Source organism: Staurois parvus, unplaced genomic scaffold (genome assembly GCF_062004578.1).
Source record: "Staurois parvus isolate SC_StPar_1 unplaced genomic scaffold, SC_StPar_1.0 ptg000304l, whole genome shotgun sequence".
In the NCBI taxonomy this organism is placed as follows: domain Eukaryota; kingdom Metazoa; phylum Chordata; class Amphibia; order Anura; family Ranidae; genus Staurois; species Staurois parvus.
The window spans coordinates 184,017-205,166 of record NW_028318100.1 but is presented as its reverse complement, the minus strand read 5'-3'; the positions used below and the strand labels follow the sequence as shown (position 1 = coordinate 205,166).

The 21,150-nt window shown below is 49.1% G+C and overlaps 1 protein-coding gene across 3 annotated transcripts in view; it reads left to right on the top strand.

Moving 5' to 3' along the window:
- The window catches only part of TMC4 (transmembrane channel like 4), an 880,426-nt gene that overhangs the window by 716,664 nt on the left and 142,612 nt on the right, over positions 1-21,150 (top strand). For all 3 annotated transcript variants that reach the window (XM_089683320.1, XM_089683318.1, XM_089683319.1), the window contains one exon: positions 19,083-19,266. In XM_089683320.1, coding sequence (XP_089539446.1) covers positions 19,083-19,266 — 184 coding nt within the window. The remainder of the gene's footprint in view (positions 1-19,082; positions 19,267-21,150) is intronic.

Here is a 21,150-nt window from a genome sequence, read left to right as displayed (position 1 = left end):
AAGCCAGGGATCAGAACAGGTAGCAAGCAGCGTAGTACAGAGGGTCAGACAGAGGGATGGTCAGGGTCACAAGCCAGGATCAGAGCAGGAGAAGTCAGCAAAGGAACAGAAACAGGATGCAGGACAGATACAGGGCCCAGGACAAACACAACACCAAGGCAGAGTCTGCAAGTCTGGCCATCCCTTAAATACACCAGTATCATCAGTTCCAGGTGTTAACTGGCTGAAAGGTTGAGTCTCTGATTGCTGGGAGCACCCGCTGGCCAGCCCTGGTACTGCAGATCAAAAGGCAGGTGAGTCCCACCATTGCTGGCCAGTCCATTCCTAACATATGGATAGGAGATAGAGAACATAAGGTGGCGGCTTATGCGGATGATTTGATGTTCTATGTTGGAAATCCTAGAATGTCACTTCCAAATTTAATGAAGATACTGAAAGAATACGGGGAATTATCAAATTTGAAAATTAATCCAACAAAAACCGAAATCTTAAATATAAACCTTAAAAATAGTGAAAAAGAAAAAATACAAGGTGAATTCCCATTTGTTTGGAGAGATAAAGAATTAAAATATTTAGGGATAAAATTATCAGCCTCAACTAAGAATCTGTATAAAGCTAATTATATTTCACTATTAAACGAGCTTAAGGAGGAGCTGAAAAGAGTAGGAGGTGGAAACCGGTCTTGGATAGGCCGCATAAACTTGATAAAAATGGTAATTGTGCCCAAAGTATTATATAAATTTCAAATGATTCCAATCAAACTTCCAGAGGCATATTTTAAAGAACTTAAAAAAATGATAATAAGATACATATGGAGGAATAAAAAGCCTAGAATATGCTATGAAATGTTGATTAGAAGTAAAGAAAGAGGGGAATTGGGTGTACCAGACTTTAAGAGATACTATAAAGCGGTGATGATTGCGAGAATTTTTGATTGGACTCATAATCCAGAGAAAAACTAGGTCAAAATCGAAAATAGTTAAAGATAGTTATTAAGAGGTTGTATAATAAATTACCATATCACCCAGTAGATGGCCTCCATTCAGTAGCCAAAAAAGACATGCACAAAAAAGGGGGGTTGTGAAAAGAAATTCACAAAGAAAGTGGCTACATTATGAACAGAGTGTGACAATCAGAAAAATTTCCAAAAATTATGCTTTATTACATATACAAGTTTGACATTTGGGCAATCGCCCTGGTTTACCATCACCTCAGTATGAGACAATACACACAGACCTAAAACCATATAAAATGACACCAAGACCGGTCCAAATACTTGTGCAACAAAGACAGTGACTACTAGAGCCTAAAGTCTTTGTAGCACTGGCTCACAGGTGAACACTTCCCACAGGAGGTGTATGCAAAAATTATACCATAGGTATACCATGTAACATGTTGTAAATATGTAGACATAAGCTATTACCAAAATGGTTATATCTAGAGATGAGCGAAGTATTCAAAAATTCGATTCGACTGATTCGGCGAATTCGTGGAAAAATTTCGATTCGAGTCGAATATATTCGCTGTGAATTTAACTTAAAAAAAGGTGTTTCTAGGCTTCAGAGAGACTTAATATTAGTGCAGAACACTGTACCTTTAATTTAAATGCCCTTGGAGTCTGCTGGGGAAGAGAAATAATACTGTCAGTCAGTATGACATGCAGATGAGTGCTGTCGATCTTAGAATCACCGCACACTTCACTCATTTGGGCAGTCACGGGGCCAAAACCAGAGTGTGGAGCCACAGTGTGGCGGTGGAGGCAGCAGCAATGGGAGGCCATACAGCACCCTATGACAAAAATGGAAACCACCAGCAGTGTGAGGAGACCTGAAAGTGGCACATGGCAGAGTGTGGCGATAGAGACAGCAGCAATGGGAGGCCGTACAGGGACCCATGACACACTCTGGACCTGGCAGCAGCATGAGGAGGCGGTACAGGGGCCCATGACAGATTACGGGCCTGGCAGCAGCATGAGGAGTCGGTACGGGGGCCCATGGCAGATTACGGGCCTGGCAGCAGCAATGGGAGGCCGTACAGGGACCCATGACACACTCTGGACCTGGCAGCAGCATGGGGAGGCGGTACAGGGGCCCATGACAGATTACGGGCCTGGCAGCAGCATGAGGAGTCGGTACGGGGGCCCATGACACACTCTGGACCTGGCAGCAGCATGAGGAGGCGGTACAGGGGCGCATGACAGATTACGAGCCTGGCAGCAGCAACTTGGACAGGAGGACGTTCAGCTTCTGCACCGTCGGGTGCGTGCTCGCAAACTGTTGTCTCTTGGAAACGGATTCCAAGAAAGACTGCTGACGGAATCCGTGAAGAGGAGTAGCAGGAGAAGGAGCATCTGAACGAGCGGAATATGCCAACAAGCGACAACAGGGGCCCATGACAGATTACGGGCCTGGCAGCAGCATGAGGAGTCGGTACGGGGGCCCATGGCAGATTACGGGCCTGGCAGCAGCTATGGGAGGCCCGTAATCTGCCAGCACCCTATGACAAAAAATGGAACCCACCAGCAGTGTGAGGAGACCTGAAAGTGGCACATGGCAGAGTGTGGCGATGGAGACAGCAGCAATGGGAGGCCGTACAGGGACCCATGAGAGACTCTGGACCTGGCAGCAGCATGAGGAGGCGGTATAGGGGCCCATGGCAGATTAGGGGCCTGGCAGCAGCTATGGGAGGCCCGTAATCTGCCAGCACCCTATGACAAAAAATGGAACACACCAGCAGTGTGAGGAGACCTGAAAGTGGCACATGGCAGAGTGTGGCGATGGAGACAGCAGCAATGGGAGGCCGTACAGGGACCCATGAGAGACTCTGGACTTGGCAGCAGCATGAGGAGGCGGTATAGGGGCCCATGGCAGATTAGGGGCCTGGCAGCAGCTATGGGAGGCCCGTAATCTGCCAGCACCCTATGACAAAAAATGGAACACACCAGCAGTGTGAGGAGACCTGAAAGTGGCACATGTTTGGGGCATGATTCATGGCGGATTTAGTCAGTTGTGTCAGGAACTGGTGGTTTGAAATCCAGACTAATCCACGCCTGATTCATTTTCACAAACGTGAGTCTCTCCACACTTTGGGTGGACAGTCGTGTCCTCCGCGGAGTTGCAATACCTCCTGCCGCACTAAACACGCGCTCCGATGCCACGCTACTGGCCGGGCATGACAGCCTTTCAAGGGCAAATTCAGCTAGTTGGGGCCAAAGGTCAAGTTTCGTTGCCCAGTAGTCAAGGGGATTGTCTACCTCGGTTGGCAGGGTGCTGTCCAAGTAGGCCTAAGCCTGTTGTTTGAGGTCCTGCTCCAGGTCCACCTGATGCTCCTCTTGCTGCTGCTGCGGCTGGTTAGTAGTTTCCTCACTGCGCTGGTGAAGAAAGCTACTCATCATCGACTGCAGACTGAGGCAGCCGCTGCTGGTGGAGCTGCCACTGCTCCTACCACCCCACCCCTCCCCTGCTGCCATGGCAGCGGAACACGAGCGCACAGGGCCCACAGTGTCTGAGGATGGACGTTGGCGCAGACAGGCAGAGACCAGCTGACTACATAGGTGGTTTTTATAGTACGTTATTTTGGCCTCCCTCTCAGCAGGTGTGAAAAAGGCCACCATTTTTGAACGGTAGCGAGGGTCCAACAAGGTGGACAGCCAAAAGTCATCCCTCTGTCTGATGGTTATTATTCGGCTGTCGCTACGCAAGCAAGCGAGCATGCTATGGGCCATTTGTGCCAAGGAATGCGAGGGACTCCCTGCCTCCATCTCCACAGCATACTGCCACGGTGCGTCTGGGTCCTCTGTCTCCTCTTCCTCCTCCTCTACCAGATGCTCCTGCTCCTCCACTCCTGTCCGCTGAGTGGAAAAACCACCCATTTCACTCAATAATTCCTGAGCACCAATGTCCTCCTCTACCTCCTCCTCTTCTTCCTGTCCTGCCCCCACAGGGGTCATGTGGCGTTGAGATCTGTGCGCCACGTCTACCGCACCCTGACCAGCCATTGTTAACAGCATTTGTTCCAGGACGTGCAACAGAGGAATGACGTCGTTCATCCCATAGTCCTGCCGACTCACGAATAGCGTGGCCTCCTCAAAGGGCCTGAGCAAGCGCAGGTGTCACGCATGAGCTGCCAATGGCTGACATCTAAGTTACACAGGGAGCACCTTTATCCGCTTTTAACATCAGGAAATCGGTGATGGCCTTTTGCTGTTCGTAAAGGCGGTCTAACATATGTAGGGTTGAATTCCACCTTGTTGCAACGTCACAGCATGAGGAGTCGGTATAGGGGCCCATGGCAGATTAGGGGCCTGGCAGCAGCTATGGGAGGCCCGTAATCTGCCAGCACCCTATGACAAAAAATGGAACACACCAGCAGTGTGAGGAGACCTGAAAGTGGCACATGGCAGAGTGTGGCGATGGAGACAGCAGCAATGGGAGGCCGTACAGGGACCCATGAGAGACTCTGGGACCTGGCAGCAGCATGAGGAGACGGTATATAGGGGCCCATGGCAGATTAGGGGCCTGGCAGCAGCTATAGGAGGCCCGTAATCTGCCAGCACCCTATGTCAAAAAATTCAACACACCAGCAGTGTGTGAGGAGACCTGAAAGTGGCACAGGGCAGAGTGTGGCGATGGAGACAGCAGCAATGGGAGGCCGTACAGGGACCCATGACAGACTCTGGACTTGGCAGCAGCATGAGGAGGCGGTATATAGGGGCTTATGGCAGATTAGGGGCCTGGCAGCAGCTATAGGAGGCCCGTAATCTGCCAGCACCCTATGTCAAAAAATTGAACACACCAGCAGTGTGTGAGGAGACCTGAAAGTGGCACATGGCAGAGTGTGGCGATGGAGACAGCAGCAATGGGAGGCCGTACAGGGACCCATGACAGACTCTGGACTTGGCAGAAGCATGAGGAGGCGGTATATAGGGGCCCATGGCAGATTAGGGGCCTGGCAGCAGCTATGGGAGGCCTGTAATCTGCCAGCACCCTATGTCAAAAAATTTAACACACCAGCAGTGTGTGAGGAGACCTGAAAGTGGCACATGGCAGAGTGTGGCGATGGAGACAGCAGCAATGGGAGGCCGTACAGGGACCCATGACAGACTCTGGACCTGGCAGCAGCATGAGGAGGCGGTATATAGGGGCCTATGGCAGATTAGGGGCCTGGCAGCAGCTATAGGAGGCCCGTAATCTGCCAGCACCCTATGTCAAAAAATTCAACACACCAGCAGTGTGAGGAGACCTGAAAGTGGCACATGGCAGAGTATGGCGATGGAGACAGCAGCAATGGGAGGCCGTACAGGGACCCATGACAGACTCTGGACTTGGCAGCAGCATGAGGAGGCGGTATATAGGGGCCCATGGCAGATTAGGGGCCTGGCAGCAGCTATAGGAGGCCCGTAATCTGCCAGCACCCTATGTCAAAAAATTGAACACACCAGCAGTGTGTGAGGAGACCTGAAAGTGGCACATGGCAGAGTGTGGCGATGGAGACAGCAGCAATGGGAGGCCGTACAGGGACCCATGACAGACTCTGGACTTGGCAGAAGCATGAGGAGGCGGTATATAGGGGCCCATGGCAGATTAGGGGCCTGGCAGCAGCTATGGGAGGCCCGTAATCTGCCAGCACCCTATGTCAAAAAATTTAACACACCAGCAGTGTGTGAGGAGACCTGAAAGTGGCACATGGCAGAGTGTGGCGATGGAGACAGCAGCAATGGGAGGCCGTACAGGGACCCATGACAGACTCTGGACCTGGCAGCAGCATGAGGAGGCGGTATATAGGGGCCTATGGCAGATTAGGGGCCTGGCAGCAGCTATAGGAGGCCCGTAATCTGCCAGCACCCTATGTCAAAAAATTCAACACACCAGCAGTGTGAGGAGACCTGAAAGTGGCACATGGCAGAGTGTGGCGATGGAGACAGCAGCAATGGGAGGCCGTACAGGGACCCATGACAGACTCTGGACTTGGCAGCAGCATGAGGAGGCGGTATATAGGGGCCCATGGCAGATTAGGGGCCTGGCAGCAGCTATAGGAGGCCCGTAATCTGCCAGCACCCTATGTCAAAAAATTGAACACACCAGCAGTGTGTGAGGAGACCTGAAAGTGGCACATGGCAGAGTGTGGCGATGGAGACAGCAGCAATGGGAGGCCGTACAGGGACCCATGACAGACTCTGGACTTGGCAGAAGCATGAGGAGGCGGTATATAGGGGCCCATGGCAGATTAGGGGCCTGGCAGCAGCTATGGGAGGCCCGTAATCTGCCAGCACCCTATGTCAAAAAATTCAACACACCAGCAGTGTGTGAGGAGACCTGAAAGTGGCACATGGCAGAGTATGGCGATGGAGACAGCAGCAATGGGAGGCCGTACAGGGACCCATGACAGACTCTGGACTTGGCAGCAGCATGAGGAGGCGGTATATAGGGGCCCATGGCAGATTAGGGGCCTGGCAGCAGCTATGGGAGGCCCGTAATCTGCCAGCACCCTATGTCAAAAAATTGAACACACCAGCAGTGTGTGAGGAGACCTGAAAGTGGCACATGGCAGAGTGTGGCGATGGAGACAGCAGCAATGGGAGGCCGTACAGGGACCCATGACAGACTCTGGACTTGGCAGCAGCATGAGGAGGCGGTATATAGGGGCCCATGGCAGATTAGGGGCCTGGCAGCAGCTATGGGAGGCCCGTAATCTGCCAGCACCCTATGTCAAAAAATTTAACACACCAGCAGTGTGTGAGGAGACCTGAAAGTGGCACATGGCAGAGTGTGGCGATGGAGACAGCAGCAATGGGAGGCCGTACAGGGACCCATGACAGACTCTGGACCTGGCAGCAGCATGAGGAGGCGGTATATAGGGGCCTATGGCAGATTAGGGGCCTGGCAGCAGCTATAGGAGGCCCGTAATCTGCCAGCACCCTATGTCAAAAAATTCAACACACCAGCAGTGTGAGGAGACCTGAAAGTGGCACATGGCAGAGTGTGGCGATGGAGACAGCAGCAATGGGAGGCCGTACAGGGACCCATGACAGACTCTGGACTTGGCAGCAGCATGAGGAGGCGGTATATAGGGGCCCATGGCAGATTAGGGGCCTGGCAGCAGCTATAGGAGGCCCGTAATCTGCCAGCACCCTATGTCAAAAAATTGAACACACCAGCAGTGTGTGAGGAGACCTGAAAGTGGCACATGGCAGTGTGGCGATAGAGACAGCAGCAATGGGAGGCCGTACAGGGACCCATGACAGACTCTGGACTTGGCAGAAGCATGAGGAGGCGGTATATAGGGGCCCATGGCAGATTAGGGGCCTGGCAGCAGCTATGGGAGGCCCGTAATCTGCCAGCACCCTATGTCAAAAAATTCAACACACCAGCAGTGTGTGAGGAGACCTGAAAGTGGCACATGGCAGAGTATGGCGATGGAGACAGCAGCAATGGGAGGCCGTACAGGGACCCATGACAGACTCTGGACTTGGCAGCAGCATGAGGAGGCGGTATATAGGGGCCCATGGCAGATTAGGGGCCTGGCAGCAGCTATGGGAGGCCCGTAATCTGCCAGCACCCTATGTCAAAAAATTGAACACACCAGCAGTGTGTGAGGAGACCTGAAAGTGGCACATGGCAGAGTGTGGCGATGGAGACAGCAGCAATGGGAGGCCGTACAGGGACCCATGACAGACTCTGGACTTGGCAGCAGCATGAGGAGGCGGTATATAGGGGCCCATGGCAGATTAGGGGCCTGACAGCAGCTATGGGAGGCCCGTAATCTGCCAGCACCCTATGTCAAAAAATTGAACACACCAGCAGTGTGTGAGGAGACCTGAAAGTGGCACATGGCAGAGTGTGGCGATGGAGACAGCAGCAATGGGAGGCCGTACAGGGACCCATGACAGACTCTGGACTTGGCAGCAGCATGAGGAGGCGGTATATAGGGGCCTATGGCAGATTAGGGGCCTGGCAGCAGCTATAGGAGGCCCGTAATCTGCCAGCACCCTATGTCAAAAAATTCAACACACCAGCAGTGTGAGGAGACCTGAAAGTGGCACATGGCAGAGTGTGGCGATGGAGACAGCAGCAATGGGAGGCCGTACAGGGACCCATGACAGACTCTGGACTTGGCAGCAGCATGAGGAGGCGGTATATAGGGGCCCATGGCAGATTAGGGGCCTGGCAGCAGCTATGGGAGGCCCGTAATCTGCCAGCACCCTATGTCAAAAAATTTAACACACCAGCAGTGTGTGAGGAGACCTGAAAGTGGCACATGGCAGAGTGTGGCGATGGAGACAGCAGCAATGGGAGGCCGTACAGGGACCCATGACAGACTCTGGACTTGGCAGCAGCATGAGGAGGCGGTATATAGGGGCCCATGGCAGATTAGGGGCCTGGCAGCAGCTATGGGAGGCCCGTAATCTGCCAGCACCCTATGTCAAAAAATTGAACACACCAGCAGTGTGTGAGGAGACCTGAAAGTGGCACATGGCAGAGTGTGGCGATGGAGACAGCAGCAATGGGAGGCCGTACAGGGACCCATGACAGACTCTGGACTTGGCAGCAGCATGAGGAGGCGGTATATAGGGGCCCATGGCAGATTAGGGGCCTGGCAGCAGCTATGGGAGGCCCGTAATCTGCCAGCACCCTATGTCAAAAAATTTAACACACCAGCAGTGTGTGAGGAGACCTGAAAGTGGCACATGGCAGAGTGTGGCGATGGAGACAGCAGCAATGGGAGGCCGTACAGGGACCCATGACAGACTCTGGACCTGGCAGCAGCATGAGGATGCGGTATATAGGGGCCTATGGCAGATTAGGGGCCTGGCAGCAGCTATAGGAGGCCCGTAATCTGCCAGCACCCTATGTCAAAAAATTCAACACACCAGCAGTGTGAGGAGACCTGAAAGTGGCACATGGCAGAGTGTGGCGATGGAGACAGCAGCAATGGGAGGCCGTACAGGGACCCATGACAGACTCTGGACTTGGCAGCAGCATGAGGAGGCGGTATATAGGGGCCCATGGCAGATTAGGGGCCTGGCAGCAGCTATAGGAGGCCCGTAATCTGCCAGCACCCTATGTCAAAAAATTGAACACACCAGCAGTGTGTGAGGAGACCTGAAAGTGGCACATGGCAGAGTGTGGCGATGGAGACAGCAGCAATGGGAGGCCGTACAGGGACCCATGAGAGACTCTGGACCTGGCAGCAGCATGAGGAGGCGGTATATAGGGGCCTATGGCAGATTAGGGGCCTGGCAGCAGCTATAGGAGGCCCGTAATCTGCCAGCACCCTATGTCAAAAAATTCAGCACACCAGCAGTGTGAGGAGACCTGAAAGTGGCACATGGCAGAGTGTGGCGATGGAGACAGCAGCAATGGGAGGCCGTACAGGGACCCATGACAGACTCTGGACTTGGCAGCAGCATGAGGAGGCGGTATATAGGGGCCCATGGCAGATTACGGGCCTGGCAGCAGCTATAGGAGGCCCGTAATCTGCCAGCACCCTATGTCAAAAAATTGAACACACCAGCAGTGTGTGAGGAGACCTGAAAGTGGCACATGGCAGAGTGTGGCGATGGAGACAGCAGCAATGGGAGGCCGTACAGGGACCCATGACAGACTCTGGACTTGGCAGCAGCATGAGGAGGTGGTATATAGGGGCCCATGGCAGATTAGGGGCCTGGCAGCAGCTATGGGAGGCCCGTAATCTGCCAGCACCCTATGTCAAAAAATTGAACACACCAGCAGTGTGAGGAGACCTGAAAGTGGCACATGGCATAAGAGACTGTGGACCTGGCAGCAGCATGAGGAGGCGGTATAGGGGCCCATGGCAGATTAGGGGCCTGGCAGCAGCTATGGGAGGCCCGTAATCTGCCAGCACCCTATGACAAAAAATGGAACACACCAGCAGTGTGTGAGGAGACCTGAAAGTGGCACATGTTTGAGGCATGATTCATGGCGGATTTAGTCAGTTGTGTCAGGAACTGGTGGTTTGAAATCCAGACTAATCCACGCCTGATTCATTTTCACAAACGTGAGTCTCTCCACACTTTGGGTGGACAGTCGTGTCCTCCGCGGAGTTACAATACCTCCTGCCGCACTAAACACGCGCTCCGATGCCACGCTACTGGCCGGGCATGACAGCCTTTCAAGGGCAAATTCAGCTAGTTGGGGCCAAAGGTCAAGTTTCGTTGCCCAGTAGTCAAGGGGATTGTCTACCTCGGTTGGCAGGGTGCTGTCCAAGTAGGCCCAAGCCTGTTGTTTGAGGTCCTGCTCCAGGTCCACCTGATGCTGCTGCTGCTGCGGCTGGTTAGTAGTTTCCTCACTGCGCTGGTGAAGAAAGCTACTCATCATCGACTGCAGACTGAGGCAGCCGCTGCTGGTGGAGCTGCCACTGCTCCTACCACCCCACCCCTCCCCTGCTGCCATGGCAGCGGAACGCGAGCGCACAGGGCCCACAGTGTCTGAGGATGGACGTTGGCGCACAAAGGCAGAGACCAACTGACTACATAGGTGGTTTTTATAGTACGTTATTTTGGCCTCCCTCTCAGCAGGTGTGAAAAAGGCCACCATTTTTGAACGGTAGCGAGGGTCCAACAAGGTGGACAGCCAAAAGTCATCCCTCTGTCTGATGGTTATTATTCGGCTGTCGCTACGCAAGCAACCGAGCATGCTATGGGCCATTTGTGCCAAGGAATGCGAGGGACTCCCTGCCTCCATCTCCACAGCATACTGCCACGGTGCGTCTGGGTCCTCTGTCTCCTCCTCCTCCTCCTCTACCAGATGCTCCTGCTCCTCCACTCCTGTCCGCTGAGTGGAAAAACCACCCATTTCACTCAATAATTCCTGAGCACAAATGTCCTCCTCTACCTCCTCCTCTTCTTCCTGTCCTGCCCCCACAGGGGTCATGTGGCGTTGAGATCTGTGCGCCACGTCTACCGCACCCTGACCAGCCATTGTTAACAGCATTTGTTCCAGGACGTGCAACAGAGGAATGACGTCGTTCATGCCATAGTCCTGCCGACTCACGAATAGCGTGGCCTCCTCAAAGGGCCTGAGCAAGCGGCAGGTGTCACGCATGAGCTGCCAATGGCTGACATCAAAGTTACACAGGGGAGTACCTTTATCCGCTTGTAACATCAGGAAATCGGTGATGGCCTTTCGCTGTTCGTAAAGGCGGTCTAACATGTGTAGGGTTGAATTCCACCTTGTTGCAACGTCGCAGATCAGGCGATGCTGTGCAATTCCGTTCTGCCGCTGCAGCTCAAGGAGGGTGTGCTTTGCGGTGTAAGAATGGCTGAAATGCATGCAAAGTTTACATGACATTTTAAGGATGTCTTGCAGTGGGATGGTGGATTTTAGGAACCGCTTGACAACCAGATTGAACACGTGAGCCATGCATGGCGCATGGCACAACCTTCCTTGACGCAGAGCAGACACCATGTTCTTTCCGTTGTCGGTCAACATGGTTCCGATTTTGAGTTTGCGCGGAGACAGCCATCTGTCGATTTCTCTGTTCATTACACTGAGAAGTTCCTCCCCTGTGTGACTTCGTTCGCCAAGGCATACCAGGTGCAGCACAGCGTGACACCGTTGCGCCCTGCACATGTGATATGCCGGTCGGGTAATGGGACTTGGCACGGGGGTGGCGGCTGAGGACACGGCGGAAGAAGAGGTGGTAGAGGCGGACATCTTTGCCGGACCAAGGACGTGCAAACGTGGAGGCAAAAGCGGCGTGACCTGTCCAAGTTGCTGGTGCGGCTGTGACGGCACCACGTTCACCCAGTGGGCCGTAAATGACATGTACTGTCCCTGACCGTAGTTACAGCTCCACACGTCGGCGCTGCCGTGCACTTTGGCAGAGACCGACATGCTCAAAGACTGGCCCACCATCTCTTCTACATGTGAATGCAGGGCTGGCACTGCCTTTTTGGCGAAGAAATGACGGCTTGGCACTCTCCACCGCGGCGCGGCACAAGCCATCATTTCTCGGAAAGGTGCTGAGTCCACCACTTGGAAAGGGAGGGACTGCAGCACCAGCAACTTGGACAGGAGGACGTTCAGCTTTTGCACCGTCGGGTGCGTGCTCGCAAACTGTTGTCTCTTGGAAACGGATTCCAAGAAAGACTGCTGACGGAATCCGTGAAGAGGAGTAGCAGGAGAAGGAGCATCTGAACGAGCGGAAGATGCCAACGAGCGACAACTCCCCTCAGCAGAGGTGTTGGAGCCTTGACTGGCTGATGGAGGGCGATTGACGTCAGGTGACGGAGCAAGTAACGGAGCGGGTGATGGAGCGGGGGCTGGGGCGGGCAGAACCGCCGTATCTTTATCACGGTTTTCCCAGGCCACCAAATGGCGACGCTGCATATGCTGCCGCAACGCTGTAGTCCCAACATGGGCCCCCTGGCCACGCTTGACTTTCTGGCCACATAGTCGACATACGGCTACGTTTACTTCCTCGGGCGGCTTGACAAAAAATTGCCACACCGCCGAGTAGGAAACTTTGCCCCCGATACTCCTCACTGGCTGACTGCTGCTTCCTCCGTGCACACCGGCACCACTACTGGCCGTGGTGGTAGGCTGCAGTGGAGCTGGTGCTCTACTCCGTGGCCGTTTGGCTCCACTGACACTGCTGCGACCCTGCTGCTGTCTCCTGGGCAACCCACCGACTGTTTCGCTCGCTGCCAAGCTGCCACCCTCTTCTCTTGATGATGCGGAAGAAATTGCCTGATGACGACGAGGCTGCCAAGTGCGATCAACCTCCTCATCATCAAGTAGGGTCTCCGCCTCACTACTAGCCCCCTCGGCTGCGTCTGGGTCAGGAGACAGACCTGTCTCTAGACCGGCTACCGAGCCACTCTCCTCGCCACTACTTCTTCGCCTGGCTGCTGAAAAGGCGGATGTCTCCCCCCGTTCCTGACCGCCCTCTGTTAGCTCTTCCTCACTGTACAGTGGGGCTGAGCCCACAGCATGCGATACTTCGCTTGGTGAGGGAACACCAAAGGACAGGGGCAGGTAGAGGACACGTGATTTCAGTGGGCTTGGTCCCGGGCCATGCCAACTAACGGTTGTGTCTGACGTACCCACCGACCGTTGGCTGTAGGTGTCAGAGGTGACCTGGGAAGAGGAAGACGACCGAGCCAACCAATCGACGACGGCAGGGTTGTCGGTGGAGACACGACCGCTGGATGACACCGGGAGCACTGGCCTCTGGCTGCGAATAGTGCTGCCTCGACCCCTTCCTCTGCTGCCACGTCTGCTCGCTCCTAAAACATTGCCTCCTCTGCCACTCCTCTGCATGTTGTCTGACATACTCTTTAATTCAACGATTCTGTGTCCCTGAGTAACAATTCTGTGTCCCTGAGTAACAATTCTGTGTCTGTCCCTGAGTAACAATTCTGTGGCCCTAAGTAACGGTTCTGTGGCCCTCAGTAACAATTCTGTGTCCCTCAGTAACAATTCTGTGTCTGTCCCTGAGTAACAATTATGTGGCCCTAAGTAACGGTTCTGTGGCCCTCAGTAACAATTCTGTGTCCCTGATTAACGTTTATGTGGCCCTAAGTAACGGTTCTGTGGCCCTCAGTAACAATTCTGTGTCCCTGAGTAACAATTCTGTGTCTGTCCGAGTAACAATTCTGTGGCCCTAAGTAACAGTTCTGTGGCCCTCAGTAACAATTCTGTGTCCCTGAGTAACCTTTCTGTGGCCCTAAGTAACAGTTCTGTGGCCCTCAGTAACAATTCTGTGTCCCTGAGTAACAATTCTGTGGCCCTAAGTAACAGTTCTGTGGCCCTCAGTAACAATTCTGTGTCCCTGAGTAACAATTCTGTGGCCCTAAGTAACGGTTCTGTGGCCCTCAGTAACAATTCTGTGTCCCTGAGTAACAATTCTGTGTCTGTCCGAGTAACAATTCTGTGGCCCTAAGTAACAGTTCTGTGGCCCTCAGTAACAATTCAGTGTCCCCGAGTAACAATTCTGTGGCCCTAAGTAACAGTTCTGTGGCCCTCAGTAACAATTCTGTGTCCCTGAGTAACAATTCTGTGGCCCTAAGTAACGGTTCTGTGGCCCTCAGTAACAATTCTGTGTCCCTGAGTAACAATTCTGTGTCTGTCCGAGTAACAATTCTGTGTCTGTCCGAGTAACAATTCTGTGGCCCTAAGTAACAGTTCTGTGGCCCTCAGTAACAATTCTGTGTCCCTAAGTAACAAATCTGTGGCCCTAAGTAACGGTTCTGTGGCCCTCAGTAACAATTCTGTGTCCCTAAGTAACAATTCTGTGGCCCTAAGTAACGGTTCTGTGGCCCTCAGTAACAATTCTGTGTCCCTCAGTAACAATTCTGTGTCCCTCAGTAACAATTCTGTGTCTGTCCCTGATTAACGTTTACGTGGCCCTAAGTAACGGTTCTGTGGCCCTCAGTAACAATTCTGTGTCCGTGATTAACGTTTCTGTGGCCCTAAGTAACGGTTCTGTGGCCCTCAGTAACAATTCTGTGTCCCTCAAGAAACAATTCTGTGTCTGTCCGTGAGTAACAATTCTGTGGCCCTAAGTAACGGTTCTGTGGCCCTCAGTAACAATTCTGTGTCCCTGATTAACGTTTATGTGGCCCTAAGTAACGGTTCTGTGGCCCTCAGTAACAATTCTGTGTCCCTGATTAACGTTTCTGTGGCCCTGATTAACGTTTCTGTGGCCCTCAGTAACAATTCTGTGTCCCTCAGTAACAATTCTGTGTCTGTCCCTGAGTAACAATTCTGTGGCCCTAAGTAACGGTTCTGTGGCCCTCAGTAACAATTCTGTGTCCCTGAGTAACAATTCTGTGGCCCTAAGTAACGGTTGTGGCCCTCAGTAACAATTCTGTGTCCCTCAGTAACAATTCTGTGTCTGTCCCTGAGTAACAATTATGTGGCCCTCAGTAACAATTCTGTGTCCCTGAGTAACGTTTCTGTGGCCCTAAGTAACGGTTCTGTGGCCCTCAGTAACAATTCTGTGTCCCTGAGTAACAATTCTGTGTCTGTCCCTGAGTAACAATTCTGTGGCCCTAAGTAACGGTTCTGTGGCCCTCAGTAACAATTCTGTGTCCCTGAGTAACGTTTCTGTGGCCCTAAGTAACAATTCTGTGGCCCTCAGTAACAATTCTGTGTCTGTCCCTGAGTAACAATTCTGTGGCCCTAACTCACGTTTCTGTGGCCCTAAGTAACAGTTCTGTGGCCCTCAGTAACAATTCTGTGTCCCTGAGTAACGTTTCTGTGGCCCTAAGTAACAATTCTGTGGCCCTCAGTAACAATTCTGTGTCTGTCCCTGAGTAACAATTCTGTGGCCCTAACTAACGTTTCTGTGGCCCTAAGTAACAATTCTCTGGCACTCAGTAACAATTCTGTCTGTCCCTGAGTAACAATTCTGTGGCCCTAACTAACGTTTCTGTGGCCCTAAGTAACAATTCTCTGGCACTCAGTAACAATTCTGTCTGTCCCTGAGTAACAATTCTGTGGCCCTAAGTAACAATTCTGTGGCCCTCAGTAACAATTCTGTGTCTGTCCCTGAGTAACAATTCTGTGGCCCTAACTAACGTTTCTGTGGCCCTAAGTAACAATTCTCTGGCACTCAGTAACAATTCTGTCTGTCCCTGAGTAACAATTCTGTGGCCCTAATAACGTTTCTGTGGCCCTAAGTAACAGTTCTGTGGCCCTCAGTAACAATTCTGTGTCTGTCCCTGAGTAACAATTCTGTGGCCCTAACTAACGTTTCTGTGGCCCTAAGTAACAATTCTCTGGCACTCAGTAACAATTCTGTCTGTCCCTGAGTAACAATTCTGTGGCCCTAACTAGCGTTTCTTTGGCCCTAAGTAACGATTCTGTGGCCCTCATTAACAATTCTGTGTCCCTGAGTAATGCTTCTCTGTCCCTAAGTAACGTTTCTCTGTCCCTAAGTAACGTTTCTGTGGCCCTAACTCTGTCCCTAATACAGAGCGGTCTGCCTCTCTTGAATGACTGGAGGCAAATGAAGAATTCTAAAATGGCCGCTATTTATAGCTCGACCATTACACAGTGCTGGCTGCCTGGCTGCTGATTGGCTAATGCGATCACATGTCATTAAGGAATGCATTATGGGTCAGCGCGCCTTGTCTGCGCGCCTTCCCAGACATCCCCGCTCCGTCGCCGCACATGTCCGCTGCCATTTTAGGAAAAATTTCGATTCGCGTGTCCGAAGTAGGCTATTTTTCGGATTCGGCGCGAATCGAAAATTTTCCAATATTCGACTCGAATTCCACTTCGCCTACTTCGATTCGCTCATCTCTAGTTATATCCCAAGCAGGGAGTGTCAAAACATTACACTATAGATATAAAATATCACATGTATGCAGTGCAGCAAGCACAGTATGCGTCAAAAAGAGAAGCATGCCTCTAGGCCTATAAGAGACAAAAAATGAATGTCATATATAAAATGCAGTACACTCCTATGTAGGAGTGTACTGCATTTTATATATGACATTCATTTTTTGTCTCTTATAGGCCTAGAGGCATGCTTCTCTTTTTGACGCATACTGTGCTTGCTGCACTGCATACATGTGATATTTTATATCTATAGTGTAATGTTTTGACACTCCCTGCTTGGGATATAACCATTTTGGTAATAGCTTATGTCTACATATTTACAACATGTTACATGGTATACCTATGGTATAATTTTTGCATACACCTCCTGTGGGAAGTGTTCACCTGTGAGCCAGTGCTACAAAGACTTTAGGCTCTAGTAGTCACTGTCTTTGTTGCACAAGTATTTGGACCGGTCTTCGTGTAATTTTATATGGTTTTAGGTCTGTGTGTATTGTCTCATACTGAGGTGATGGTAAACCAGGGCGATTGCCCAAATGTCAAACTTGTATATGTAATAAAGCATAATTTTGGGAAATTTTTCTGATTGTCGCACTCTGTTCATAATGTAGCCACTTTCTTTGTGAATTTCTTTTCACAACCCCCCTTTTTTGTGCAAAATCGAAAATACACTGAGTGGAACAAATTTAAGTAAGATTATATTGGTGCCCGCACAATATAGGGGATTAGAGGATAGCACAAGCATGTATACTTTTAATGTTTTAAGGGTGTGGGAAATGTTACACAGACAAAAGGGATGGGTTTTTAATTCACAGTTAATGCCACTAAGGAACACAGAATATTTTACACCGGAGCAGGAAAACATCGCAGGGAAATGGATTATAAAACAAGAGGTGCAATTGAGAGATATAATGGTTGGAGAGGAATTGGGATCATATAGAGAGTTGGAGAAAAAAAAGGGAGATGTTTTCAATAAAATGGATAGATTACGATATTACCAACTGAAACATTTTTTCGAGAGCCTACCAAAGCCTATGAGAATAAGAAAAGAGTGGAATCCATTGGAGAGATTGTTGGAAGCACGGGGAGATGGGAGACACGGAATCGCAAAAATACACAAGATACTAACTGAATTAGACACTGACACAAAATTAATATACACAGAGAAATGGGAACGAGATATAGGAAGAGAAATAGATGAGGAGGAGCAAAGGAAAATGCTTAGATTAATTCACAAAAATATTAGTATGTGGGAGGTGGAAATAAATTATGTGTTTGGTGAGATGGCACATTACACCTAACATAGAGTATAAATTGAATGGAGAGATTTCACGGTTATGTTGGAGAGGCTGTGGAGCGGTGGGCACGTGGTATCACATATGGTGGGAGTGTCCAAGAATACAGGTGTTTTGGCGGGAAATAGTTCATATAGTAAGGAAAATCACTGAAATTAATATTGGATTAGACCCAGAGTTATGTCTTCTCCATATCACAGAGCTTCCAGTGAAACTATATAAAGTCTCAGGGATATGGCATTATTTGAGTGCAGTGAAGAGCTTGATACCTAGGTTTTGGAAAAAAAAAGAGGTGCCAACAGAGGATGAATGGATGGGCAAAATGAACCAGATTTGCGGGACAGAAAAACTGTATTACATGCATATAGACAAGATGGAGATGTATAATATAAAGTGGAAAAAATGGGAAGAGTATAGAGAAAAAGTGAAATGTATGAGGATATAATACCCCTTGAAACGGTCTTAGAATTAATAGAAATGTATGGTGGAAAGGAGAAGAGAAAAAACGCAGAGAGGGAGGGGGGATGGGAGGCCGAGATGGGGGGAGGGGGAAGAAGGAGGGTAGAGGTGGGGGACTTAAATAATAAATAATTTATTTATGCTAATAGGAAGATATTGTTTGAATGTATTTTTAATTGAATTGTAAAAGTGAGTTGTATTTGAAATGATAAATTAATAAATATTTATAATAAAAAAAAAGAAAAACTTTTGAACTAAGAATGATAATTCTATTTGACACAAGAGATAACGGCCTGAATTTGGACATGGGATTCCTCAATCATTATCCAACAGTTTTATGACTATCAGCTCAAGCTTGACTCCCTCTGTGTGAGTGTTGTCTCCCCCCCCCCCTTTGCTTTTGCTGTGTCATCTCTAGCCTCTTTTTTTTTTTCCATCTCTTCTAACATTCTGCTAAAACTTTGTGATTTGTATGGTACTGCTTGGACCTTGAAGAAGGGGACACTCCCCGAAAGTTTGTCCTCAAAATTGTATGTTAGTGCAAATAAAAAAAGTATCATGGACAGTACTCAATTCTTTCTGTCGCAGATGCACTAATACGGCTACAATCACCTCAAGCTTTAGTGTTACCAAAACTAGGGAACAAGAGGACACACCTGAACAATCTAGTCAATTTGTATCAAATCAGACAGGCTCTTGCATTTCAGAGTGGTAAACATGCCCTCTTCTGTGATGCAACAAGGAAGTGCATGAAAGGATACAATCTACAGGAAGTGCTGGAATCTAAAAACATTTTTTAAAAAACAGGTAGATGAAAGTTCAAAGCTGCTATACAGTAGATAAGATAAAGTGAGAGATAACCACATTGGGATGGCTAGGCCAGAAACGACTGTAGAAAATGCTATTTATTATGAAAAGTGAAATTCTGCCCCCAAAAAAAGAGATGAACTTAGCCTTTACATTTTTTTATCCAGCATTAATGTTATGCTGACTTTGGTCTGTTTATATGTATTTGCAGAATGATGATTGACCACTCCTCCTGTAAACTCATTCAGTTTTGGGGTCAGCAAGAATTTATGGTGCCTCGGTTTGTGCTGGACATCATCTATGGACAAACTGTCTGCTGGATTGGAACATTCTTCTGTCCTGTGCTTCCTCTTCTAAATACAGTCAAATATTTCATCATATTCTATCTGAAGAAGGTAAATACATCAGTAACTTCATAATCTACATTACATTGAATCTGAAGATTAACTTCAACAAAAATATTTTGCATAGAATATTAGTTGCCCAGTATACAGTACATAGAATGAATAGTGTTATTGCAGCAGCCCATATGTGCTAATACACAGCGGTACCTTTTTGTGCAGTACACTGTAATTGTCCTTTTTCTGCAGAAGATTATGTAAAATTATGTATATATTACTGTTTATGTAAAATTCTCCTGCACATTGCACATACCATAAAGGACAATAGTTGGCTATCAACTGTACAAGTGACTGTCACAAGGTCAGAAGGGATAACATAGCAACTGCAGTCTGTACACTCCACCTATGCTGCATTTTTTTTAAAACAGCCTGTGCTCCAAGGAATCATTGGAGACATTGCTAAGAGTTAACCACTCCTGAGGATTTACCCCCCTTCCTGATCAGGTTTTTTTTTTTGCGTTATTTTAACTGACAATTGCACAGTCATGCAATGCTGCACCCAAATGAAATTTTTGTCCTTTTTGTCCCATGAATTGAGCTTTCTTTCTGTCCTGTGTGGTTTAATTTTTTGCAATATAAAGAAAAAAAGACCGACACTTTTGAGAAAAAAGCAATATTTTTTACTTTTTGCTATTAAACATGTCCAGTAAAAAAAATTTTAAAAATCAAATTTCATCATAAATTTAGGCCAAAATGTATTCTGCTACATGCCTTTGCTAAAAAAAAATCCCAATACATGTAAATTAATTGGTTTACGTGAAAATTATAGCATTTGCAAATGGCGGTATATTTACTGGGATTTTTTTAATTTTACCAATAATGGCAGCGATCAACAACTTATAGCGGGACTGTGGTGGACACTGGGGGGAACTGACTTGGTGTCACTGATATCCCCAGTGATACCAATACAGTGATCAATGCTAAAAAAAAAAAGCACTGACACTTAACTAATGGCACTGGGCAGGAAGGGGTTAACATGAGGGTCGATCAAAGGGTTAACTGTGTGCTGGTTGTGTTTTACTATGGGACGGTGTCTGTGTGCTTCACTGTAAGGGAGCTGACAGGGAAGAGAACTGTTAGTAAACAAAAACGTTCTCCTCCCCATCAGAGATCCTCGGTAATCACCGGCACGCACCCCTTACCCGGAAATGCAAAATCAAATGTATGTGTGTGTATGTATGTATATATATATATATATATATATATATATATATATATATATATATATATATATATATGATTTTGTATATCTAGAAGTATATCTAAAACCAAAACTTTGTGTTCATTTTGGATAGAGTAGAGATATGTGAAAACTGCTGTCAGTTTTTTTGTGTCTGATTAGGGAAAATTCCTGTCACTTTCCGTCCTGTGGGCTGAGCAGAAAGTGACAGGATATCTTTCCAATCTGAGGGAAATTTCCTCTTAGCCTGGGTTCACACTTCTATAGTGCGGCATATTGCATGATGTTTGCACAGGAACCAAACTGCATTCCTGTGCAAATACTGTAACATGCAAATGAGCTATACATTTGTTATGGCTCAGATCGCACTGCATCCACACCAAAATGGTGCAGGACCCTTTTTTTTTTTGTCCACACTAGAATCGGATTGCATGGGTATTCACACTCATACGATCTGATTCTGCACATTGCACTGCGTTTTGCGCACCGATTTCTGGGTGTTGTTGACTTAACATACGTACCCACAGTGGTTTGCATGATCAGGGTGCGAATATGATGCGGTGCGGAATTCGCAAAGAAACCGATGTGAATGCCGCATCACATTAGTGTGAACCCAGGCTGAGACAATTGTCATGAGAACAAGTGCCCCAGTTGGAAAACTTACTCTCTAATCCTGTTCCAGTGACAACTAGAGATGA